At 34.1% G+C, this 25,757-nt stretch overlaps 1 protein-coding gene across 2 annotated transcripts; it reads left to right on the forward strand.

Moving 5' to 3' along the window:
* Nucleotides 1–549: 549 nt before the first annotated feature.
* Nup133 (nuclear pore complex protein Nup133) lies at nt 550–25,656 on the forward strand. Of its 2 annotated transcripts, XR_013874925.1 has the most exons (28): nt 550–695; nt 1,253–3,055; nt 3,469–3,561; nt 4,190–4,265; nt 4,659–4,819; nt 5,117–5,197; nt 5,631–5,694; nt 8,326–8,415; nt 8,699–8,896; nt 9,153–10,046; nt 10,544–10,852; nt 11,592–11,668; nt 12,029–12,097; nt 12,365–12,414; nt 12,751–12,845; nt 13,789–13,868; nt 14,077–14,188; nt 14,803–14,923; nt 15,229–15,313; nt 15,820–15,890; nt 16,094–16,251; nt 16,692–16,785; nt 17,274–17,350; nt 21,886–21,984; nt 22,431–22,523; nt 23,007–23,061; nt 24,192–24,548; nt 25,554–25,656. XR_013874925.1 is itself a non-coding variant. In XM_080148221.1 (27 exons), exons 2-27 carry the CDS (start codon nt 2,997–2,999, stop codon nt 24,230–24,232), a joined length of 3,402 nt encoding a protein of 1,133 aa, XP_080004347.1. In that variant the 5' UTR covers nt 550–695; nt 1,253–2,996; the 3' UTR covers nt 24,233–25,656. The 2 variants fall into 2 exon arrangements, 1 of the variants encoding a protein (XP_080004347.1); XM_080148221.1 differs by having other exon boundaries at nt 24,192–25,656.
* The last annotated feature ends 101 nt before the right edge of the window (nt 25,657–25,757 follow it).

Genomic DNA, 25,757 nt, shown 5'->3' on the forward strand with positions numbered 1-25,757 from the left:
ATTTTATCAGATTTAGGCAAGTATAGCCAATTTAACAATGTCAATAATACGTTCTTAGATTTTAGAGTTCTGCAGCTTTGGCCCCAAATTATTTCAAAAAACATATTATCAACATGGGTTAATTTAAAATATAGGTGGCCCAGGATGTCTTTAAAGGCTGGCAGGTCAACTTTTGTCTAAATTGATGGGTAAGAAAAATTGAATTGTTGACCCCTCCGGACCAGTGTGCATTGGTTCATTTTCAAAGACCCAATTGAGAGTAGGCACATGGTCATTTGGGATAGGGAAATACAGTTATTTAACCCCTTCCCCCTCTAGTGTTTTACTCTAATCTTTAAACAAATATGACAACAACCATTTTTTGTTGAATAACCGACAGACTGACGGACCAATGAAGTAATATTTTGGATGTTTACCTATTGGTATAGGAAATCTACACAGAAAAAATTAAGCCGTGTATCTTGAACCATAGCAACAAATCAACGTTTTCCTTCGTTTTGGGCAAATGGGCGGACGTTTTAAATTTTGAGTATCCTAGCTACTTAAAATTAATTTTAGATTTAAATTTAAATTCAACAATGCTTGATTGATAGGCTCGGATATAACTTTCTTGTTCTACCGAATGTATTTATAATTCACCTCCCCCACTCTCCCTCCACGGATATTCATAGATACAGAACCTCAGCCAATTACAGGTAAACTTATGGATGGGAGAGAACATTGGGTTGTTTATTACACTGGTTCCCAAAGTTTTATAATAACTTTTCTTATTTGTTGGCTTAAAATTTTTTGGACTTTTATTGAATTTTATTGGTTGGTTCATTAAGTTGAGTGTCTAAACGTTTTAACTACTATACTAGTTGTAATCTACAAAAGTGTTATTTTTGGGGGATATGCAACAATTTCTCGGCCAATGTCTTATCCCTTTAGATCCCTGCGTTAATTTCAATACTCTTGAGATGTATATTTGGATTTAGATCCACGCTTAATATAAACTTGATTCTACAAGTGTAAAACTGGTTGTCAGCAATGTTCATGGTTCGACTAATATTCAGGGAATGAGGAGACATTGCACTGTAAATTGCACTGATAACCAAAGTTTTACATCCACGCAATCTTATTTGTTGGTTCAAAACTTTGTTTGACACCAATTTACATTTGATTTTCATTAGTTTTTGTATTTTGCTTCCAAGAAAATATCTAACCGTAACTGTAAATAATATGAAAATAATCCTATCTTATTTTTGTTCAGGCACTGTATTGAAATATTCAACAAAGAATTCCTCAATGAGATTAACGCCAAAGATGATGAAACTAAGATTCCATAAGTTAATTAAAAGTAGCGCAGCAATAAAATTTACATTTTATATTATTTTCCAGATATTACCTAATTTATTAGTTATCACAATCACGAAAAACTGCCAATCATTTTAAGCAAAATTTGCATAAAATTTGCACTATTAAAAAATTTGTATTACCATTACATTGATATTACCTAATGTATTAGTTATCACAATCACGAAAAACTGCCAATCATTTTAAGCAAAATTTGCATAAAATTTGCACTATTAAAAAATTTGTATTACCATTACATTGATATTAAGTAACATCACATTTTACTAGTTTTATATTAGTAGCAAATCTACTCAGCAATTATACATGTGTGTTTCAGCTATGAACAAACAATCTTTTTTTTCTTTTTTATAATAGAATTTGATATTACTACTGTTGGACCTTATCATTCTTTTTAGTTACCACACATTTTGTCAAATAAATATGATCTCCCGTTTATTTGTGATATTTTTTAAGGGCAGATTTGATGATTTTTAGGCATTATAATTAAGAAGTTGTTTTTATTTAGTACTTTTTATGTCCATAAAAAAGGATGTATGATTTAATCTTGTAGTTGAAAAATGTTAATTTCCACAACTATAAGAAGAAAAACATACATCGAGCTTAAAAATTTAGATTTTTACTATTTATGTGAAGCAGCATTTTATCCCTTCCCTCCCTCCCTTTCTGTCTATGGTTAGGGTTGGTGGGGTTAAAATACCCCTACAGGTTTTTTTTTATGTTGGCTCCACATGCAAATAAAGAATTTTTTCATAAGTACTTGTTGAAAATGTAATAATGAATTGTTAAATTTACATTGAACTGTTAGAAAATTTTGCACCATTTACTAACTTATACAGTATATTAATTTTGTTTTATAATTTTTTCATACTGTTAGCATAATTGATATTATTGACTGTATTAGATCATTAAATATTCTTTATCATATTATAGTATATCCTCAGTCCTCAATAAGATAATTCTTTCATAAGACTCTTTTATTTTGATTGTTTTAAAGTTTGTTAATTATTTTTTTCAAAATCCAGGAAAGTTTTAGTAATTTAACTTCTTTTTTAGCAGATTAAATGATTCTTTATAAAAGTTGTAGATTCTTATGTTAATTTTTTACAGTTTTTTACTGTTTAAGCTAAAAACGTAACCATATGTATTATCTGAATTATGTATTAATAAATCAATATTATGATATTACATTTAAAAGCATGTAGGTAAAACAAGGTGTAGAACATAACAGTTTTTTTCATTCACGAATTTTTTTTTTAAAGATCTTTTACCATGTAGTTTTAATAATATAATGCCTTCACAATCCTACCCGTGTTGCATATACAACTTATATCCAAGGCTAAAATTAACTAAAGCTTTTATGTAGTATACTCTTATAGTAAATGCTTTTTATCTTTATTCTGAAATGCTGAGACTGACAAGTTTGTTTATTTTTTCATGCATCGCAAACAAACTACATGGTTAAAAATTATTTGCCGTAGTAAGAATTTGATTTATTATTTTAATGGATAAAAGAAATCAGATTTTAATTATCTTAATCTAATGTAAGTCCTGTTCTACTAATTTATATTTGGATATTTTCCTGTCGAAATAAACTAAAAATCTCACCTACAAAAAATCTAAATTTCAGATAATATAGGAGAATGTTTACTCCCAAAGCTGGAGGGAACAGCCTGCTGGCAGGACGGCGTCCAGGATCCAGGTAAATGTACGGCCGACCTTGTCAGGAATGCCATAGCTTAATATTTCGCCCGTTAATTCTATTCTATTATGTAATGTAGTAACGTTTTTTTTTGTCTTAAATCTACTGAACCGTTTAAGTTTTTAGCTATTATATTTTCAGATTTAAGTCTTTGGTTTTTTAGTCTATTTTCTGCTTTTCATTACCCCTTGGAATATAGATACCCTAGAGGTAGGGGCGCAGCCTTTAGTATGTTATGTAAGCTAGAGGCATTTCATAAGGAAAGGTTGATATACAGGAGGGATAAAATTATATGCATTTGAGTAATGATGGTTGTGACATGCGATTTAAAGAGGAGAAAAAATTACTTAACGTAACACACACTAACCTACTGCTCTAACATCAGAGACATACAATCTTTGTTCATTCTCCAGGTCAAATACACCTCTGAGCGGGTCCAAGCGGCCGTCACACGGAGGACATCATCTGTTGGGCATTTCTAGAGGAGCTACCACACCCGTTGCTAGGTATAAGAGTGTTTACATGGCGAAGCTACTCTTTAGTTCGTGTCTGTATGTTCTTCCTTTTGTTCTTTTATAATGGTACTCTTCATTTTCTCTCCTTCAACGACAAATCTAATTAATAAAGGGGGGGGGGGATGCAACCATCTCGTAATCAATGAGTAAATGGCATTTTGAATTTGAATTTCGATCTGAAATTTTGCAGGAATAATCCTCGGTAGGTCTAATTTCCCTAAATCGAACAAAAAGTAACGGCTGGCGGCTCAGCCGTTTTTTACCTATTTTCAGGGCAAATTCATCATTAATTACGTAGGTATCAACCTTTTAAAACATATTTTGTTCGATTTAGGGAAAATAGACCTACCTAGGATTACTCATGCAAAATTTCAGATGGAAATTCGAATTCTAAGTACCATTTACTCATTGATTACCTACGAGATGGTTGCATTAACCCCCCTCCCTTTTAAAAGGTAACTTTACTTCTCTCTTAATAGTCCTTGGTTTTAAGAACACAGCATGCACTTGAAATACCTAGTTTTTTGGCCGTTTTACCCTCCAAGTACATAGGGTACATAGGTCATCTGGCCGAGAAAAAAAAAGTGAAAAATTATCATATGAGTATCTGCTATTTTAGAAGCAACGTAATAGATAATACTGGAAGTCATGTTTTGTCCACGCTCGGTGGATCTCTACCTGTTCTTGTTACAGAGGTATTATAAGTAGCATAGCAGCACTCTACCTAGGTGCTGTGCGTCCGTCATTTATAAAATGTGTATGGTATTTCATGCGATCTTTTATTTTTAGCCTTTAAACTGTTTTTTTTTTTGTCCATATCTGGAATGCAATTCAAATAATACACTTATGAAGCGCAGTCATGAAACAAACTACATTTTTGACAAAAATAAATACCATATAATATAGTAATATAGGTACATCAAGTAAAGTAAGTTTCTTGGCCAACATTGTCAATAAATCACACTGAGTGGCATTTTTATAGATAGTTGAATTTTAAAACATTAATTTATCTAGGTTTTCTATTTCTTTAATACCATTTTTTGTAACACTAAAGAAAATTAGATTTTTTTCTTTATTTTTTCATTCAGGTATTAACTATGGTAAACGCAGCTGATGTAAGCGTAACTCTGTCAGATAACGGTTGGGCCTGGCTGGTGAGCGGTCGTAGGCTCGTTGTTTGGCGGTACAACGGCATTGGCCGTGCGCAATGCCGCGAACTTTCCCTCCCACCTTCAGATCTCAAACACAGGTTGTTCATTCAGTGATTTACGAATGGAAAAATCATTAGACATAACAAATGGAATTTTATCTTAATAATGTTAATTCCCTATCAAAGAAAAAGTAAAATCAAAGTTTTCTCATTAGGGTTTTAAAAAGTTTTTTATCCAAAATGAGGCAGGTAAAGTAAAATTCCAGTATGATTAATTTAAAACTCTTTATTTCCCAATTTTTAATCCAAATTAGAACTACACTTAAAAGACTTTTTTTTTTGGGGGGGGGGGGGGTGATTCTAACCCTAAATCCCTGCTTACAAAATTTATTTTAGGTCTGAGTTATGTGCTGTGTACAGTCTGAATGCCGGACAGACCCCGTGCTGTATTGCTGTTTCTCCTGAGGGTGTTGTAAGGTAAAGATTATAATCATTTAATTGCACAACTTTTTTTGTTCGTCTTTTTATGAATTTAAGGTCTTGTTTGATATTGCAAAAGGAGTTATTTTGCTATGTTGTTGTTTCTAGTGTTTTAAGGTACAGTTTAACCTTAGATTGCAGGATATTTGTCTTCAAGTCATTATTTTCATTTCAGGTCTACGTTTTCACTAGGTATTATTTAATTTGACAACACAAATTATAAATTACTTCAGTTATTATTGTATTTTATATTTTAAAGGTGTTAGAATATTTATACCTTTGGGGGCACGACTAAAAAGTCCTAATTGTGCATTAAAGGGGATTCTCCTTTTAGTTCTATTGATGGATGAGTTTTCTAGTATATATTTTGTGGTTGTGTCAATACAAATAAATTATTAAAGGCGTAAATCACATGAGTTTTATATTGCAGGTATTGGACGAGTATAGTACATGAGGGTAGTAGTACTGACATTTCTGCTGAGTTAGGGGGACAGGTAATCTTATTGATAGATTGACAATTTGGTTAATGGTCAGACGCATGGACAAACAAATTGATAGATATTTTGTGTATACAAGCAGATTAATATTCTGAAGGGAAGACGTTTTTGTTTTTATAATAAAGATTGAATTTTACTCTTTAAGAATAAACGTCTTATCCTGACTTAATGTTGTTGTATTGGCTGCTTATAGTCCATATTCGTGTCCAGGTTGTCATCAGTAGGTGGGGGAGGGGAGGCTTATGGAGGGGGCTCTGGAGGGGGGCGTTGAAGAGGAGGGAGGCTGGTGAAACTGGGGTGTGATGATAGGAAGGCAGCTACGAGGGTGGGATTTTGCCAGAGGTCAATGGGATTTAGGTTGGTGGGGTTATTAGGGCAGGAAAAGAGGTGTTGGACTGTTTCAGGGGTAGGATTGTTGGGGCAGGATGGGCAGTTGGGTGAAAGAGAAGCGTTAATGGAATGCAGGTAACTTTGGAGCTTAGGACAATAATTGGATCTTAATTGGGAGAAGATGGTTCTGTAGTGCCTAGGAAGTTGGATCTCAGAGTGGTTGATGTTGGGAGGGGCATGATTAAGGACAGGATTAGGGGGGTAGGAGTTGATGGCTTGGGTAACTGCAGAGGTGTGGAGTCGGGAGATGGTGGATTTGTAATTTGCAGGGAGGAGAGTGTTGTCAGGGGTGAGAAAAGGTTGGAGATTCGGGAGGAACATGGATTGGAGGGTGGATTTCTTGGATCTAGGACCAGGAGGGGTTGTGACATTGGGGAAGGATGGGTGGGAAGGACGGAGGGAGGAGGCCAGGTACTGGGAGCATAAAAGGGAGAGGTGGTTCCGTACTGGTAGGATTTTAGTTTCTTGGTGGAGGTGGCTAATGGGGGATTTTTTGGTGGAACCAGTACAGATGCGGAGGGCTTGGTTTTTGAGGACTTGGAGTTTGTCAATGTTGTTTTTGGAGGTGTTAGGAAACCAGACAGGACAGGCATAGGTGGTGATGGGGCGGAGGAGGGTGTTGTAAGTGGTGAGGAGGGTCTCCTTCTGGTGGCCCCATTTGGTGCCAGCCAGACATTTAAGGATTCTGAGGCGGGAGGAAATTTTAGAGGAAATGGTGGAGACATGGGAACTAAAGTTGAAAAAGGTGTCAAAGGTAACTCCAAGGATCTTAGGGGTTTTCTCAAGGGGGAGGATGGAGCCGTTAATTTGGACTTGAGGATGGAGGTTGGATTGGTGCTTACGGTCAGGAGTGAAAAGGGTGACAGTGGATTTGTTGGGGGCGATGGAGAGGCCATTGGTGGAGGCCCAGTCAGCGATTGAGGAGAGGTGGGAGTTGATGGATTCAACTGACTGGGGGATGTCAGGAGAGGAGTGGAAGGAGTTGAGGTCGTCGGCATAGGAGGAGGTGGTGGCAGGGGGGATGTGGGGGGCATCTGCTATGTAGAAGTTGAAAAGGACGGGGGAAATAACAGAGCCTTGGGGGACACCAGTGTGGACAATTCTGGGGGAGGAGTTGGTATTTTGGTAGGAGCAGAAGGCCATTCTGCTACGCAGGTAGCAGGACAGCCATCTGATGATGTTTGGATGGAGGTTTGAAGAGGAGATTTTTTGGAGAAGGAGATGGATTGGGATGCAGTCGAAGGCTTTGGAAAGGTCAATGGAGGCTACGGTTGTGCGGCTGGGGGGGAGGTTTTGGTTGAAACCGTTAGCAATGGAGGTGGAAAGATTAAGGAGTGAGGATGTGGTGGAGTGGAGGGGTTTGAAGCCATGTTGAGAGGGGTGGGTGGAGAGGGATTGTTTAAGGTATGGGAGAAGGAGGCGTTCAAGGACTTTAGCTGCAGGACAGAGGAGGGAGATTGGGCGGTAGGAGGTGGAAAGGTCAGGGGGTTTACCAGGTTTGAGGAGGGCAATAATTTTGGAGAGCTTCCAAATGGCAGGGATATTAGCAGCGGAAATGGAGAGGTTGAAGAGTTTGGTAAGGTAGGAGATGCCATTTGGACCAAGGTGTTTGAGGTGGAGGATGTTGAGGTGATCAGGGCCAAGTGCAGATGAATTTGAGGAATTTTTAATAGCTTCAAGGACAAGGGTAGGTGTGAAAGGTTGGAAATCTCTATTGAGGCGGTGGCGGTGTCTAATTTTGCGGATAATTTTTCTGGAGAAAGGGTTGGAGGTGTGGCGGGAGACAGAGGTGAATTGTTTGGTGAAGGATTCAGCAATGTGGGCGTGGGAGGTGTGAACTTTGTTGTTGAAGGAAATGGGTTGGTTGGAAGGAGGGGAATTGTTTTTGCCAGAAAGGGATTTGAGGAGGGACCAGAATTTGGAAGGGTTGGTTCTATGGTCGGATTTGGAAAGGGTTTCTTGCCATTTTTTGTTGGAGTGTTGGTTTACTATTGAGGAAATTTGTTCATTGAGGATTTGGATTTGAGGATCATGGGGGTTAATTTCTCTTAAGGAGTCTCTTTGCTGGATAAGGGGCTTAATCACTATTGTTTATTAGGGTTTTTTATTCTCTACTTTTTCCATCTGCTTTTTTTTCTCATTACTTCTTTGAATGGCTAATGAAATATTTCGATCAAAAACATTGTGAATTTTTAATGCTTTACTTTTGGATATAATTATCCTTGTTTTTGTAATTAGGAATGTATGTCTCTCCTACAGTTACAACCTACAGGATGTATTTTGGCCACAACCACTGGTACTTTGGTTCTATTACATCACACAAACCAGGTATAATAAAAAAGCAAAACTAATATAAAATTCTTACTGCTCTATGTTTGTCTGCCTTTAAAAAATGGTCCAATAAATTGGTAATTGGCTAACATAAATCACCCTCTCTCTTTACCAACCTTACTTTTAACTTTTGTTTTTAGTTCCTAAATGGAGCTCAAACCTTTTGGGGCTCACTAAACAATTACTGAACCTAAAAAAAGTATTTTTGTTTTATTTGTTCAAATATTGAAAGAATTCTATTTTGCCTCAAGATACAAAAATTAGCTATCAAAATATTTAGGGTATTAGTTGTAAGCATCTGCAGCCATCCTCCAACCTGCTTGGAGGCATAGGACGCCGAGTATCAAGTTTGCTGTGGGGCAGCATCTCAGGTGCCCATGGTACTGAGGTCAAGCTCATCAGAATCCTAAGCCTGCCAACTGTTAATTCACTCAGTAATAAGACTTCAGCCATGATACTTACTTCTGCTTCTCTACAGGTGATTCATAGATAGATAAATATTGATTAGTAGAATAAAAACCTATCATATAAAGGCAAAAAAAATTATCTTTGGCTATAATAGGGCTAGAAGATGGTTCTTTTTTGGTTACTTTTATAAATATTGAAGTGATTTTAGAGGGCAATATAATTTTTATATGTTTAAGAGTTGTATATCTCTACATGAAAGGACAGTAATCTTCTTTTTCATTTCATAAAGGCATCAGTTTTTACGAAAACTATTCTTATTTATTTAGAAATGGATAATAGAGGAGGGAGACATGGCTCGCCAGCTGTACGAAGCAGATCTCAACGAGATGATCAAGGAGAGCATGTGGAGCGTGCTGGCAGACCAGGGCCAGGCCGGCAAGGCCAGCTGGCTGCGCATCTGGCAGCTGGACATGGCCACCCTAGACGCTGACAGAATTGCCATCCTGGTAGCGGGTATTAACACCAATGAAAGTCTTAGCCAAGCTGAGGCCACTAAGTTTAAGGTGTACTATGGTCTTGTCATACTGAAAGTACGTTCTGATGTGCCACCATTTGATGCGGAATGTTTTAAACTTCTTCCAGAAACAGGCATCATTAATGAGGGGGATGAACCACGCGCATTTAAAACCTTGGGTGTTAAGGATACTGTTTATGTTTTAAATGAAGAAGACATTCACCCTGTTTCAGTCGGGGTTGACTATGATTTGCCCAAGGTTTCACTTGGCCCTGGCAATTCTATTCTGGGAGTTGGACATACGGAAGATTCTGCTCTGCTGTTTACTCCCAATCATGGTGTCTTATCTCTGTCAGCAGCCCAGAAAGAAAATAGGATGGATGTGACTGACACACCGGAAACCAGTTTTATGGACAAATCTCTGAAGCTGACGGACACTCTCAACATATCTGTATCCGCCCAGGGCCTGGAGAACCTAACCATGTCTGAATCTAAGGGAGATCAGTTGAAGGCCGCCTTCCTGTTGTACTGTAAACGTTGCGTTGGGCAGGCACAATCACTGGTGGATGAACTGTTTCCTGACGGTGTGCAATCCGAGCCAGTGGACTCGGCACTGGACAGACTCGTCATTTCTTTGTCCAAGGATCTGATTGATGATTTCCCTGCCAGTGATCCCAGATGGATGGAGTCTCTGCCCGCATCACAGGTATTATACAGGGATAGAACAAACATTATGGTGCTTTCTCCAAAGTGTCTATCGAGCACTGAACCCCTTTCCATTATTGAACTTAAAAACTAAAACTTTCAAAATAAAGTATGGGAATGTTGTCTGTCTCAATAAATTTGTCTGTATGTAGATAAGTTTCTTACTGATTATTCTCCCCCTTTAATGTTAATTTTTATTAATGCAACTGTAAAAAAATAACCAGGTTAAAGTAGAAAATCTAGAACTTATATAATATTTTCAATTGATGTAGTGTATACGTAGATATTATGACAGGGTAATAATTGTCGTCAATTTAGGTTGCTAACATAAACAACATTTAGTGATCAGTTCGTTCATCACGTTGGTAGGGATGGTATGGGGTAAAGAGGGTGGATATAGGGGGGGGGGCGTGTCGTTATTTTGGCTAGCTACAAGTTTCACTTTATTAAAGTACATGATAATGAACCAAAAATATGTGATTTGTTATTGTTTCATAGGTTGCTGGCACTGGATCAACAATGTCCCTGCTAGTTCTCCACCAGCTGGAGGACAAACTCACCTGTCACCAGCTGTTCCTGGCCTTCCTCAAGAATGTTGGCCTCTGGTCCAGATTGAATGCTGTTTCCGGCAAGACAGGCAACACAGCTGTGTCTACAGTGCTGGCGCTGGCCGAGCATAATGAAAAGATTGTAGCCGCCATCACTCTGAGGACTATACATAATGATTTTGCCAAGATGGTTGATACCTGTATCAAGGCCTGTCTGGATGACAGAGACATCACTGCTGGAGGCAATTTGACCGCTCAGGTACAGTCTGAAACATGTCCATATTGGGACAGACAAATTTTAAAACAGACGTTTAAATCCTGTCTGGATGACAGACATAAATTACTACTGGGAGCAATTTCACCGCAAAGACTGACGCGACGGATGGATGGTTTAGGTAACTTATAGGTGCACATTCACAATCACATGTATGAATTGAAAGCTAATTACAGATATATACAACTTTATTTGCAAACTCGCGGTTTGATCAACCTATTTTTGTGTTATTTAAATTTAAAAAGAAAAGTTAAAAAAGAATTTGGAGGGGGAGGGTGAAATTTTTTTTTTTTTTGGGGGGGGGGCTATTTTTCATTTCTTGGGGTTGGGGGGGTTGGGGTGTCCTACCCCCCAAGAAAATAGCTTAAAACCATCACAGGACCAGTAGGTATATTCCCTGAAGAGTAGAGCCCAATCGATTCAGTGGTTACTGAGATCTTAAGCTTTAGACAGACAGACGGACAGACAGACAGACATCGTACTACTTTGTATTATAGATTAATAAGTTTTGTGCTTGACTGTTAATATCTTACCAACCACACTGTAGCAATAAAATTCTTTATTTTAGGTCCTGGGATGACTTTGCTACTTTTTTTATTTTATTTTAGGCTTATTCTTGAATTAAGTGGAATTCGGAATTGACTAGAAAGATGAACAGAAAATTAATGTTAACATAAGATAAAATTTATAAAATGATATAAACTTATTTCTAAACGATTTCTAGGACCATTTTTACCGCGAGATTTCAAGAATTGACGAACTATTGGAAAGTGCTGTTCTTAATCTTCAGCATTGTGTCAGGTGAAAATGTTGAATAGGTAGTTAAATAGTATTTTGGTTTAAGCTACAGGTCCTGACATTAGAAATTTTAAGTTAATAAAACAAGTGTTTTGATGGTATTTACTCAAGGACTTATATTTATAAGCTTTTTTTGAGAGAGAGTTAAAATGAATGGTTTCAAAGGCATGAATGGGCTAATCTAATATATTTTTAAAATTTTGATGTGTTTAAATGAGGGATTTAAAAGTTTAAAGGGGGCAAACACCCCCTACCTCCCCCTTCCCCTTTTGGACGTCTGTATATTTACGAATATACAAGAGAAGTCTAAACTAACATTTAAAACAGTTTTTTTTACTTCAACTAATAAACTTTTGTATTTAGGGTTGAACGACAGTATGAGCTGATAGAAAGTATAATCTCTATCAACACTGTTGTCATAACTATTTTGAGGTAGGCCAATTTTTGTTTTTAGATAAGCTACGCTACATTTAGAGTTTGTCCGTTAGGGCATAACTGATAGCGTTGATAGTAAAATGTTCCTATCGATGTCAAACAATGAGTAGTAATTTAAAGAGATCACTTAAATTGCTTGGTTTAATTGGTCATGCTGCTATAAGAATGTTTATTTTGGTTGTTTTAAGCTGTCTTTGACAAGGATGGGACACATTTCTTATAAAATAATTAATTTTATGCAGATTTTGATTAATTTTTTTTTAGGGCCGTTTTGTCTCACAGAAATAAGAATGTAGATGAATTCAACCCCTCAGGTAAACTTTGAGTAGCAAAGCTACTTTATAATAGGTGTACGAATGTTTATTTTTCTCTCATAGTGCTAAGCGAGTAAAACATCCCCATTAATTTAAAAATAAGGGGAGGTGGGTAGTTTTATCTTTATACCTTGCCCCTTGGATGGGGGCTGCAACTATGCGGGACCTATGTCTACGGTGCCCTAACCCTGTGGGGATATCCTGTTCCCAATTTAACTTAACTTAACCTAACCTAAAGTGAACACTAACACACGAAAAATTAATTAAAACTTAATTGATTTTTTTATGATTTATTGACAATACCTGCTTAAAATCCAGCTAATAATTCCTATCTAGGACCCGCCTCGAAGCTAGAGTATCTGCCCTGGACCACAGTGAAAAGGAACCAGCTGGTCAACATGTTTAATATGACAATCAAACACGTTGTTAAGGTCAGACAATTTTTAAATCTATCTATATTTATTCTTGATTTATAATAATCCTGGAATAGAAAGTAGTAAGGGGTTGAAGCTCTCGTAAATTGTTGGTCTAAAATGCTTGAACTTTTCTAAATGCTTCAAAAATATCTTTTGGTTTTAGGCTATTTTTCTGACTTTCTTTGGCCTTCGCAAGAGGCTAGGTGCGAATACGTTTTCTTTATGTATCTAAATGTCTATCTTAATATTTATCCAACTATATATCTACTTATATCAAACGCTATATATAACTAATGTCTATCTAGAATGCTGAGCATAATACAGACAGAATGAAAATCTATGCCTATGTAATATATCTATCTATCTGTTTATCCACTATCTATCTATTGTCTATCTATCTAGAATGTTGAACATGATACAGATGAATATCTATGCCAAAATATTAGACCCATCTATCAGTCTATCCACTATATATATAACTTTCTAATATCTATCTATCTAATATTGATCTATCTATCTAAAATGCTGAACATGACACAGATTGAATGAATATCTATGCCTAAATATTAGACCTATCTATCAGTCTATCCACTATATATATATTACTAGCGGCTACGCCCCCTAGAGGCCTCTAGGGGCACTTGAGGAGGGAGGAGTCGAATTTAATAACCCAATTTCTTATTTTCGATTTTTTTTTTAAAGTAAAAAAAAAAATTTTTTTTTGGGGGGGGGTATTTTTCATTTTTTCGGGGGGTTGGGGGTGTCCCACCCCCCAAGAAAATAGTTATAAACCTTCCCGGGACCTATGAGAAGCTACCCTGTTAAGGAGAACCCGATCGGTTCAACGGTTAGCGAGATCCTTTGGTACAAACAGACACACAAACATCCTGTTACTTTAGTATAAGGATATAACTTTCTAATATAGATCTATCTATCTAATGCCTATCTATCTATCTAGAATGCTGAGCATGACACAGATAGAATGAAGATCTATGCCCAAATAATGGACCTTGCTGATATTGTATTAGATGGATATAGGTAAGATTTGGCTTATTTTGCTTATCTTAATAACTTTTGTGTTTATATTTGAAAAGTTTCTTTTAAATCACTGTACTTTGTCCATATGTTTGCATTTTATTTGCATAGCCATAGAGATAAACATCTTTCTTGTTCTTAATTCTATTTGCATAACATTTTTAAACGTTTTCCTCACTTTGTTTTAATAAATAAATCTTATTAATCCTAGGAGTGAGGTTGATAGTTTGGAAGGAGAGAGAAAGAATGAAATAGTTCAGCAATTTTCAAGAATTAAAGATCAACTCATTGGTTCCCTTATTGATCTCAAGCTTTATGACCAGGTCAATATTTTGATATTCAGATAGAAAGATAGGTAGGTACCTAGATAGATAGGGTAGGGATGGACAAAAAAAATAATTTTCCAGCAATTTTTAAGAAAAGATCAACTCAATGGTTCTCTTATTATCTCTTATTGATCTCAAACTTTATGATATTTAAATATGCAGATAGAGAAATTAACAAGAATTAAAGATAAACTTATTTGATTTCAGCATCTAATTCTACCTACATAGATATAAAGACAGATAGATAGTGATGGATAGATAAATAGAAGAAAGTGATAGATATTTAGTTCAACATTTTTATATGTAAAGAAATAAACCTATTGTCTATCTTAATATCTGTCTACAAATAAGTTATCCCATTTTTCTAGCCTTTGAAAGAATATTTGGATTTTAACAGCCTGTTGCAGTTATATTAAGATACGTGTTTTGATATTCAATTTATTAATTCTATCTCTTTTAGGCTACCTAAAGTATCTTGATTTTGTGTATAAATTAAATATACCTTTTTGTCAATCAAGGAATCCATCTATTTTAGGGTAATAAACAGAAAAAAATATGGGGAGAAAAAAAATTATCCATCTGTCCATATCATAATCTTAAACATCTTTTAGGCAACCAGCCTTGGGGAAAAGTACCTTGATTTTAACGGCCTGGTGAGGATATGCGAAGAAACCAAAAATGACTCAAAACTGGAAGAGTACACCAAGCTTTATGCCAATCATAATTTCTCAGGTATTAATTTTGTATGGTTAAATCTTCTACTCATTTTTCCAAAAATTTAAAATAATTTTCTTTTTGGTTAATGTTATTAGCGAAGAGATCAATTTAATGTAAATAAACTAACCATTTAATGATTTATCCACAATTAATTTTGTCGATCTTCTTGTATGTAGCGCAGCGGTAAAAAGTTTGTCTTTTTTCAAATCCGCTGATTTTAATATTTTTATAACGAGTTCGTTTTCTCTAAAATCAATTATTTTTCGAGGATTTTAAAATAAAGTCGTCTTCTCTCTAAACAGCTGATATTGATATTTTAGAGTTTGTGTTCTCATGGTATATGAAGCAGGGCAAACAAAGTCGTCTTCTCTCAGCTTCCTCTGACCGTAGCAAAGAGCTTTCAAGGTAAATGACCAATGTTTAAAAGCGAATCTTTTGTACAATTGTGTCTTTTGGATTGGTGTAATGGATAGCTTTAAAAGTGAAGTTCATACTTCAATGACAATCAGTTTTATTTAATGCTGACACTTAATGTTGTAAAGTCTCGTTTGGTTTATTGTCTTAAAAAGTTCAGATCGGCAAAAATATATTTTGGAAAATATTTATCTCTTTCTTTCTAACTAGCTGCAGTGTCCCTAGCATCAAGGAGCTGTATATACAAAGGAGTAGAGAAGGGCTTAGAACCATCCCAAGTCTAATATCTAAAACCATCCTATGACCTATATGAAGCTTCTCTTAAATGGAGAACTCAATTGGTGCAGTATGTGACATAATTTTAAGCTAAGACAAAAAAAAACGTACTACCTACCTACTTTATTTAATAGGATAAACTATCGTTTTAACATTTTTAGAGAACTGAAACACAAGCGCATACCTTCTTTTTTGTAATTAGTAACTAAAATGAATTTTAGGTTTTTGTCTGGACATTCCGACATTAGCTGGCTGCATGACATCAACACTGGAAATATGGCGAAAGCTTCAGGTATACCTACTTATTTCCAATTTGATAACCTTTATCTGTAAGTCCTAATTGTACATGGTGTTTTGTTCTGCTTTTAACTATTTTCCCACAATGTAAGATGTTTCTAGGACTATGACCACATACATGGAAACTAGAAATTATTCTAAGATTTTCACCGTTTTTGATCTTAGTATTGCAGAATTGATGTAAAAAAAATTATCTAGGAACCTTGGCTCAGATTGCAAACAATGAGACAGATATCTTTGAGCGCAAGAAGCTGCAGCTGTCGTTGGCAAAGCTGGCGGCTTTAGCATCTGATGAAGATGATAAAGATTCGCTGCTGCAGCAGCTAGATGCTGATATTGTCCTACAGAATGCTCAGGTATTTTAAAAGTGTTTTTAGATAGCGAAGCTACGTTAGAATAAAGGAGTATAAATGATAGATTCTTTATACCTAAACAGAAACAAAAAGTTTAGAAAAATAAACCTACTGCATGCCATATATCAAGGAATAATATATTTGTATACAACTTACTTGGTCCGTCAGTCTGTCAGTCCTCCTACAAAAAAAAACATATATTATATATCACTTAGTCCGTTTGAACATCTATGTTTTTTGTGTGTTTCGCTGCTTTGCTCATGAATGTTGTCATTCTTGTTTCAATAAAATATTATTTTTGACTGGTCGCAAAGATATTATTACACCTAGACAAAATACTTTTCTTGTAAATAGTGGCCAAACCCTTATTTTAAAAATATGTTGATTACCTAACCAAATATTATTGCATTAATTATTCAGCTAAAAAAAAAAAAAATATTTAGGAGAACATATCAAGCCGGGTGTTGGAAGCTTTTGGAATGGAGAAGGAGGGTATGAGAGTTCTCACCCCCAGAGAAATGATAGAGATGTATATTGGTAAGCTATTAGTAGCGAAGCTGTTCTAGAACTCACTTTGTCCGTCAGTCCATAGGAGGAAATGTGATTATTTACTCGGCAGCAATTAGAGTTAGACGGCTAAGTTTTTGTGCATATATACCCTTAATTAAAGACATGAAATAAACAAACAACTTTGTTCGTTGGTCTGTCGGTAGTGCTATGAGGGACATTGATTCATAATTGCTGATAATATAATTTAAATACTATACGATACATGATTTTCAGAATGGCTTACAACTGGTTCTAATCCAGTCATACTAGAAATATACTTCTGATATTTTTTTTAAAGATTTTCTTGCACAATATTTAAGCATATATTTTAAGCATCCTTAGTCTATTGACCGCTTGGCTTATTATATCCGTGTCTTGCTTCTAATTAAATTATTAAACGGCTACGTTACGGACGAACATAACCTAATTATGTAAAAGCTTTGCTTTAAATTATTTTCAATTTAAAATATTTTAAGGCGAAGAAAATAGCCAGGCGGACAGCTTAGACTTTGTGAAGGCCCTGTGTCTGCTGGATTATGTTCAATTAGAACAGGTTAAATATTTTTTTTTTGTTTCGCTACATTTAAGAAGGGGGGGGGGGTTTAATGCAACCATCTCGTAATCAGTGATTAAATGGCACTTAGAATTCGAATTTCTATCTAAAATTTTTCATGAGTAATCCTTGGTAGGTCTATTTTCCCTAAATCGAACAAAAAGTTGGAAAAGTAACGGCTGGCGGCTCAGCCGTTTAGCCGTTTTTTGCCTATTTTCAGGGCAAATTCATCATTAATTACGTAGGAATCAACTTTTTAAAACATATTTTTGGTTTAATTCATGTTAAATGATAGCAATAACCAATTTTTAAATTTCTAGTACCAACAGCTACCGGCTAGAACCGTCTGATAAGGTTTTTGAGTGAGAAAAAGTATTATGTGAAGATAGGTTTCGTGACTTTTTTGCTCTTAAGATAGTAATAAAATGGCAAAACAGCTGAGCCGCCAGCCGTTAGCCGTTACTTTTCCAACTTTTTGTTCGATTTAGGGAAAATAGACCTACCAAGGATTATCCATGCAAAATTTCTGATCCAAATTCGAATTCTAAGTGCCATTTAATCACTGATTACGAGATGGTTGCATTAAAACCCCCCCCTTATTGTGTTCGTCTTTTCTATTGTTGTCTAGAAGATGCTTTATTTAATAACTCAGCTAAAATTAAAGAGATCCTTATTCTAAGTTGTCAACTAAAAAGCATTGTAAACATGATATTGTAGTTCTATGTGATTAAAACTTTAAAATTAAGATGAATAAGAATATTTTACCAACGTACATCCTTAAAAAACTTACTTAGTCTGTCGGCCATTCTACAATAGACATTCATAATTATAATATTCCTCTCGCTCCTTTTATGATGTCCACTAAAACTTTTCCTACATGACTCGCTTGTTCCGTTGTTAATTGATAATTTTATTTTGTGCTTTATTACTTACTAGCGGATGCGCCCCTAGAGCTCTAGGGGCTCTTAAGGTAGGATAGGGGGGTGAAGACACCCTCCTCAAAAATAGTTTTAAACCTTCCCAGGACCTATAAGAAGCTTCACTGTAAAGGAGAACAATATCAGTTCAGCGGTTAGTAAGATCCTTTGGGACAGACAAAAAACTCTTACTACTTTATATAATAGGATAAATATTGTCAACCTTGTTTTTTATATTTTTTGAAATGCAACATTTTAAGTGCCCTTAATAAAGGAATCAAACATGACCTTATGTGACATTTTTATTACTTCCCTTTTCATTACGAAAGTCAAAATTTAAAGAAATAGATATTTCCTAAATGTCTTATTCAACATTTTGACAGTAGAGTTTCAGTCTGTGGTAGCATATAATTGCGTTGTTATATTACTGTTATTATTATAATATTTAAAAACATTATTCTGCTCATTTGACCGGAAGACAAGGAAGTAAAATATCTTTATTAATAAAGTAAAAAACATTAATTGAACCTTAAATTCTAAGTTTATGATTCAATAAAAAGATTTAAGAAATATTTAGGAAATGTTTTTTTAAGGTTGTAAACAACCCCCCCCCCTTCCCCACCCCTTATTTAGATTTAAATATTTTGTCCCTTTTTAAAACTTCAACTTTTAACTTTATTCTGAGTACTCTAGCATTTTTCTAGCAATAATAAACTTTTCATGATTATGCATGATGATTCTTTGTAAAAGTTAGGTACAATATGGGAAGCGTAGTAACTCTATAATCAAAAACAGAAATTCCGTAGGTCCTTTTTAAACATAATGTTTTTGGCTTCATAAAAAAAATATATTTTTGATAAAATCATTCTTTTTAATTGCTTTTTGAAGTATGGATTCTTGGGACAATAGGCCATAATTCCGTAAGCGAGGAATCTATAACTAAATCTTAAAATCAACATTCAGCATCTTTTTTTGACCTAGGTATACTTTATTATATTTGTTTTTAATTTGTTTTTATTAGTAGCGAAGATACTCTATAATTCGAAATGTCCGTCCGTCCGTCTGAGACAAAGTGGGGGAAACGTGATTTTCTCGGCTCCTATTAAAGATAGACAGCTGAAATTTTTAGTGAAGATTCCCATGACATATGCGCATCTAATCTATACATTGTTTTGTCCATCTGTTTGTTACTTTGGGTGCTAGATCGATTCCTAGATTTTTTTGTTTTCGTAATTTTCTCGACTCCTTTTCAAGACAGACGACTGAAATTTTCAGGGATTAAGTAAATTTGCATCCTACATATTATTACGAAGTTTCATTAAGATTTGTATATTGATTGGGGTGCTAGATCGATTCCTAGTTTTTCAAGTTTTCAAGTTTATCTCAACTCCTGTTCAAGATAACCCGCTGGAATTTTTAGGAATTAATTAAGTCAACATTCAAGATATGATAATTGGTCTGGGTGCTAGATCGATTCCTAGTTTTTCAAGTTTTCATGATTTTTTCGACTCCTGTTTAAGATAAATATACATATTTTCACCAAGTTTATTAAAGACTTGCTATTGGTTGGGGTGCTAGATTGATTCCTAGATTTTACGTTTTTTCTTTTTAAAAAGGTTTTGTGATTTATTTCATTTATGTTTTTTTAACATACTCTAAAGATTATTTTTCCTGGTATCTATCAATAAATTTTGAGCTTCGCTACTTATGGATGTTGTCATCCTTGTTATTATTTTTAAACATGTTAGAAGTTGGTTTAAAGTTTATTAAAAGATGCCTTTTTATGGGAAAGGGGTGTTTTTTTATTTATTTTTACAAGTCTGTGCTACATTTTAAATATGCTAAAAATTGATTTTTATGTCTTAATGTTCTTAATCTGTTAGGTGATTAAAAATAAATTAAGGAATTAGAATTTTGTGGGAAGAGGTTACAGTAAAGTGTGAAATTTGAATTAAGCTACAAACCAGATTCGTGGGCGGTCTTTCTTAGACAATTCGATAAGAACCAATATATGGGCGGTCCCTAATAGACAATTCAGTTTTGCAACAATTTATAATTGAAACATATAAGAAGCGAAAAGCTAATGTTTCTGTTCTTCAACTTTTTATTTTTAGCGAGAACATATCTTATTATTCAAGTTTTTTTTTGTAAGTTCTGCCTTAAGAATAGTTATTTATCGCATCGTATTATAGACAACTTTGCGGGGGTAGTAAAATAAAAATTTAAAGATTGATTCCAGCTGAATACATATATACTAGCGGCTGCGCCCCTAGAGCCTAAGAACCCAATCGGTTTATTAGTTATTGAAATGTTAAGATTCAGACAAAAAAAACTTCCTACTTTATATAAAAGGAAATACAAAATTCTACCTTTATTAGTTAAAATATGTTAAGAAATAATATCAAATTAGTTTCCATTTTTCTCTGAAATAGTATTAAAATCCTCAATTTTACTTTTTTCAATGAACATCATTCGAAAGAGAAGGATAACCATATAGAGAACCGGTAGGAAAGGGGAAAGGGAAAGGGGAATATATTAATTACCAAAGAAAGTGGAAGGGAAAACAAATGAAGCGGTCAGCTTATACATATATGTATCTAGTGGGCGGGACAATTAAGCGATAAAAATTCAACCCAACAAGAACTTTTGACATTAGGGCTAAGGAAATTAATTTTTGTACATACATTAAAACTTTTTTATGGTTTTATAATAAAACTGTCTTCTCACGATGTTTTAATAAGCGCTGCTGCTTTATAACTATAAGTTTGCTTGGCTGATTGAGATATTCTTTGAAGAAGACTCTAATACATATCTTTGGTCGAATATTAGAAAAAAGAAAAATAATTGCCAAAAAGGGCTGTCCTAAACCTAGCTTTTCAGAATTCTCAAAAGTGTTGTTTTTTGTTTCGTGCTGTGAGAAGAAAGAGTGGGAGAAATGTAAAAGCTTTAAAGGATAAGTTCATTTCTATTTAAAAATGACCCTCAGACTGACGGAAACAATGTATGACTGAATGCGCATATATTTTTTGGAATCTTCACTGAAAATTTCAGCTGTATAACTTCATTAGCAGCCGAAATAAAAACATTTCCCCCCTAGCGTTACGGACAGACTGACGAATAGGCAAAGTAAAATATATAGTAGCCTCGCTACTACATATATATATAACCTTGTTTTATTATCAATAAGAATGTAGAAAGATTTTATTGTTTTATTTCCGTCTTCCGGTCAAATGAGCAGATTAATGAATAGATAGATAGATTATATGGATAGAGGTACTTCCGTTTAATCCTCCAAATTAGGATATCAACTAGGGTCAAACTGGTTTTTTTTAAAGAAAGAAATATTTTATTACATCAAGAACTATTTTGCCTTATTTCATTTTGGTGCTTTCTCACAGTTGAACACTTACTTCACCCCCCCCCCCCCCCATGTTTTTCTCCAATGCCCAAAACAACCAAAAATCTTATTATTTTCAAGTTATTTCAACATAAGAGAATGGGTTTCTGTGATCGACTAGGAACTCTCAGGAAACCACCAAATATCTTTCAGAAAGACTGTACTTTTAAGAGTTAAATTTCAGTTTTTCTTGATTTTTTTGATAATAACTACTTTTTTAGGATGAGATAGAGAGGGTGCGGCTACACATCTGGTGCCAGTCCATCCTGCGTGATTCCTGGGCGGATATTGACGTCAACAATCCCATCAACAGTGTCCAGGTTTGTAAATATCACGCGTTTGACATATTAGCATTTGGTATGATTTTTAAAGTCGTTAATAATGAAAAGTTTTTTCGGGATTGAAAACAAAAAGTTGAAAAAGAAGATTTCTCCATAATCCAATGTTTATCTTATTATATAAAATAGTAAATTTTTTAAAAAGAATCTAAAGAGTTCTCTATTTTAGGGAAAATTCACATAGGTCCATGGATAGTTTAAAGCTATTTTATTTTTAGATCTAAGTCTTGGGTTTGTTTGCTGGTTATTTATGTTACCTCCCTCTCACCTCGAATACAGAGTTCGTAGATGCTAGGGGTGTATTACTATTCAATAATGTAATTAAAAATATTATAGAAATAATAGAAATATTTAAGGATACTCACTCAACTACATTTTAAGATAAATTTAAAAAAAAAAGACTTATTCATAAAACATCTTCTTTTTAGGAGACCATATTCTTTAAAGTGATAGAGTATGGTTTTCACCAGGGCTACGACTTGGATACCTTCCTACCCTCTCCCGAAAATATTTTAGAACAGGTAGATTATCGATAATAATATGATCATCAATTATTTGTATAAGTAGTGTAGCAACAATAAAGAGATTTATCCTGAAGAATATCCTAATGTATTCTGTGGTAAAGCTAATATCTCGCCTTCCACTGAACCGATGAGGTTTAAATTTTAGGGAAGATTATGAATTGGTCCTTGGATAGTTTTAGACTAAGTTATTATTGAACTTTTACTTTATTTGAAGTTTTGGCAAAGTAATAGGCTTTTTTACTGACACCACTGCACTGGTTAGGCATATTAAAAAATAACTAATTCCCCTTTCTTTATTTTCAAATTATTTTAAAAATAGGGGGGGGGGGGGTAGCACTTGACAGGCACTTTGAGAGAAAATGCTTGAAATAAATACTGTCCAAATAGTGACAGACAAACAGATTATTCTGATAGAGTTGCCGTGCTACTTGATGGTAAAGCTACTTTGCAATTATTAACGTTTTTTTTTTTAATTTTTAGGATGAACTTGGAAACCTAAAGAACCAGACCAACTTCAAATATTTACTTCAAACAGGTACGATTTAATAGCGTAGCTAGCTACTTCATTATTAGAGTTTGTCCGTTCGTCCCTAATTTATTTTTTACTGGCATTTTGAAAAGAATACTTTGAAGGTCATTGGAATCCATATTTTAAAAATTTAATTGAGCCAAAAGATAGACAAAGAGTTCCTACGCTTTTTAAATTGTTTCTATCTTATACAGGAATCACCATGACAAGTTTCAAATTAACAGGAACAATTCTATCAGGTCTAAATTAACAAGCCCAAATTATAGATAAGCGTTGCTATTAAAAATCAGCTATACAATTATAATGAGTAGTCCAATTTGAGTTGGAGTTGTAATTCTTTGATAATTAAGATTTTAAAACTTACATGTTAATTTATCCATTATTATGTGGGTGGTCTTTAAAAATTCAGAATAATTTCACATTTCAATGGGTATCCAACACATATCCCATATTCGATTCCCCCTGTTTAGATTCCCACAAACGGATTCCCAGAAATCAGATTCCCCTAATGTTGAATATCCTATGTTATTCTTTTCCCAATGACACTTTGGCCTGATGCACTTAGCCTCAATGCCATATGAAATATTTATTTATTAAGGAATTTTGTCAACAAAAGTCACCAATTTGCCTGGGAAAAATCACACTTATTTAAATAATAATTTTACATGATTACGTCAAAGGATCTATCCACTCCCCACCCCTCACCCCACATATTATGTGCATGATATAATAATATGTAGATTTGTATATTGAGATATTGAAAATGAAGGTATAAAGGATCACAAATGCTAACTTTATTTAGGAGAGCCCCGAATGGATCGTACCCCTTATAATAGGGCTTTCAGGATTAAAGCCCTTTTCCCGAACATAAAAATAAAAAACGCTTCCACAGAAAGTACTCCGTTGAGCACTAATAACGTTTTCCTCCCCCCCCCCCCCCTCCCTTAATTTTTGAAAAAACATCTAAATTTGTAAAGGGTTAGTTTTTTCTTTTGTTTCCTTTTTACTTTAGGTTAGGTTAAGTTAGGCTTTATTGGGTATGGTGTAGCCCCGCAGTGTTAGAGCACATCAGATATCACTTTGTGTAAAAGCACAAAAAGAACCAATTTTGCAACAAAATCTTTTTTTTATTTCAGGATACGAGCATGTTAAGAGAGTATGTGCCGCCGCTTCTTAAAATATTTGATTTGATTACCAAAAAAAGAAGAAAATGAATAAAACGTTTCCAAATCTATCTATGTAAATTGTTTTAGTAAAAGTTATTTATCGCATCATATTACTGACAGTTTTCCGCGGATAGTAAATTGAAAAGATATAGGATTAATGTCTGTTATATTGTTTTTTATAAAAATTGTTTCAGCGGAATGTAATCGAATTCGGAGCAAAACTGGGGAAAAAACTATAGAAAAGTGTTTTTTTTTTCATATCTGAACCTTTAAGATATACCTAAGATTTATTTTCATGAAAAAGTGCTAATACTGAAAAATTGATAGGTAAACTATATTTAATATGTCCATAACTAGCCAAGCAATAAAAGCAATATTTAAACTAGAGCACTAAAAAAAACGTTATTCGCCCTCCCCTTTAAATTATTCCATTAATTATATGAAATTGTTAACAATTTTATATAAAGTTAAACTTGTAATTATAATAAGAAATCAAATATTTGATATCAATATTAATTATACATTAGGTATATTAAATTTTAATTTTCTTAAAAGATTATTTACGCCAATTTTTTCTAAATCTTACCTTCCAAAAGTTTTTACAAAGCTGAAAATATTTTATAGTTAACAGATTGTTATTGTGTTACTTTAAACTTTTGCTATACTCTCAATAGCATGCTAGTATTGTTATCAATATAGATTACAATAATAAACTGGTATTTTCGACTGGTAGATAAGTTGGAGGGAGATTCGTTTATTCTTTAAGTAACATGTCCATCCCCTCTCACACTGCCAAATAGCCCTAAACCTGCCCTAGATTAATTCTGAGCTGTGTAAAACTGAGCTGTAATCGGTAAAGCCATTTATGAGATATTGCCATTCAAACAGACTATTTTAGTATAAAGGATATAATATTTGTAACTTTGAAAGAACATCAAGCTTTATATTTAAGATTATAACCGGCAATTTGTTAAAAATCAAAATATCAATGTAGGCATAGAAAATCTTAAAATCTCCATAGAAAATTAAAAATTTCGCACCTAGTAATTTTGATTTTATTAAGATTTTGATATCTTTTATGATTATTTATTTAACTGTAAAAGACAAATTAGTCTTTCTTAAGATTAAAGAGTCTGTTTTAATGTCAACATTTATTTTTCTTGTGTAGTTTCCTATCATAATTTTTCTCTTATGTAGGTTAATATCCACGATAAAACAAGGATCAATATCATTACAAAGTTGCGAAGTTTTGTAATTTGAATAATAATAATCACTGACGGACATGTATGACTTTTAGAGAAGCTTCGTTATTAAAATTAATTTTTTATTTAGCTTATTTTTGTACCTTTATAAATAAAATATAAAATGCTGTGATTTTTTTCATGAATATTATTTGTACCTGGTTTTAATAAAATAATAAACTTTTTCTTTCATGTTTCTTGATATTCTTATTTTTCAAAGCTAACCTTTTAGTTTGGACATTGTTATGTGGTTCCTGTATTTTTTTAAGTATTACTTTGACAGAGTACCAATTCG

This window comes from Acartia tonsa, chromosome 14, assembly GCF_053477335.1.
Source record: "Acartia tonsa isolate MP-2025a chromosome 14, ASM5347733v1, whole genome shotgun sequence".
NCBI classification, from domain to species: Eukaryota; Metazoa; Arthropoda; class Copepoda; order Calanoida; family Acartiidae; genus Acartia; species Acartia tonsa.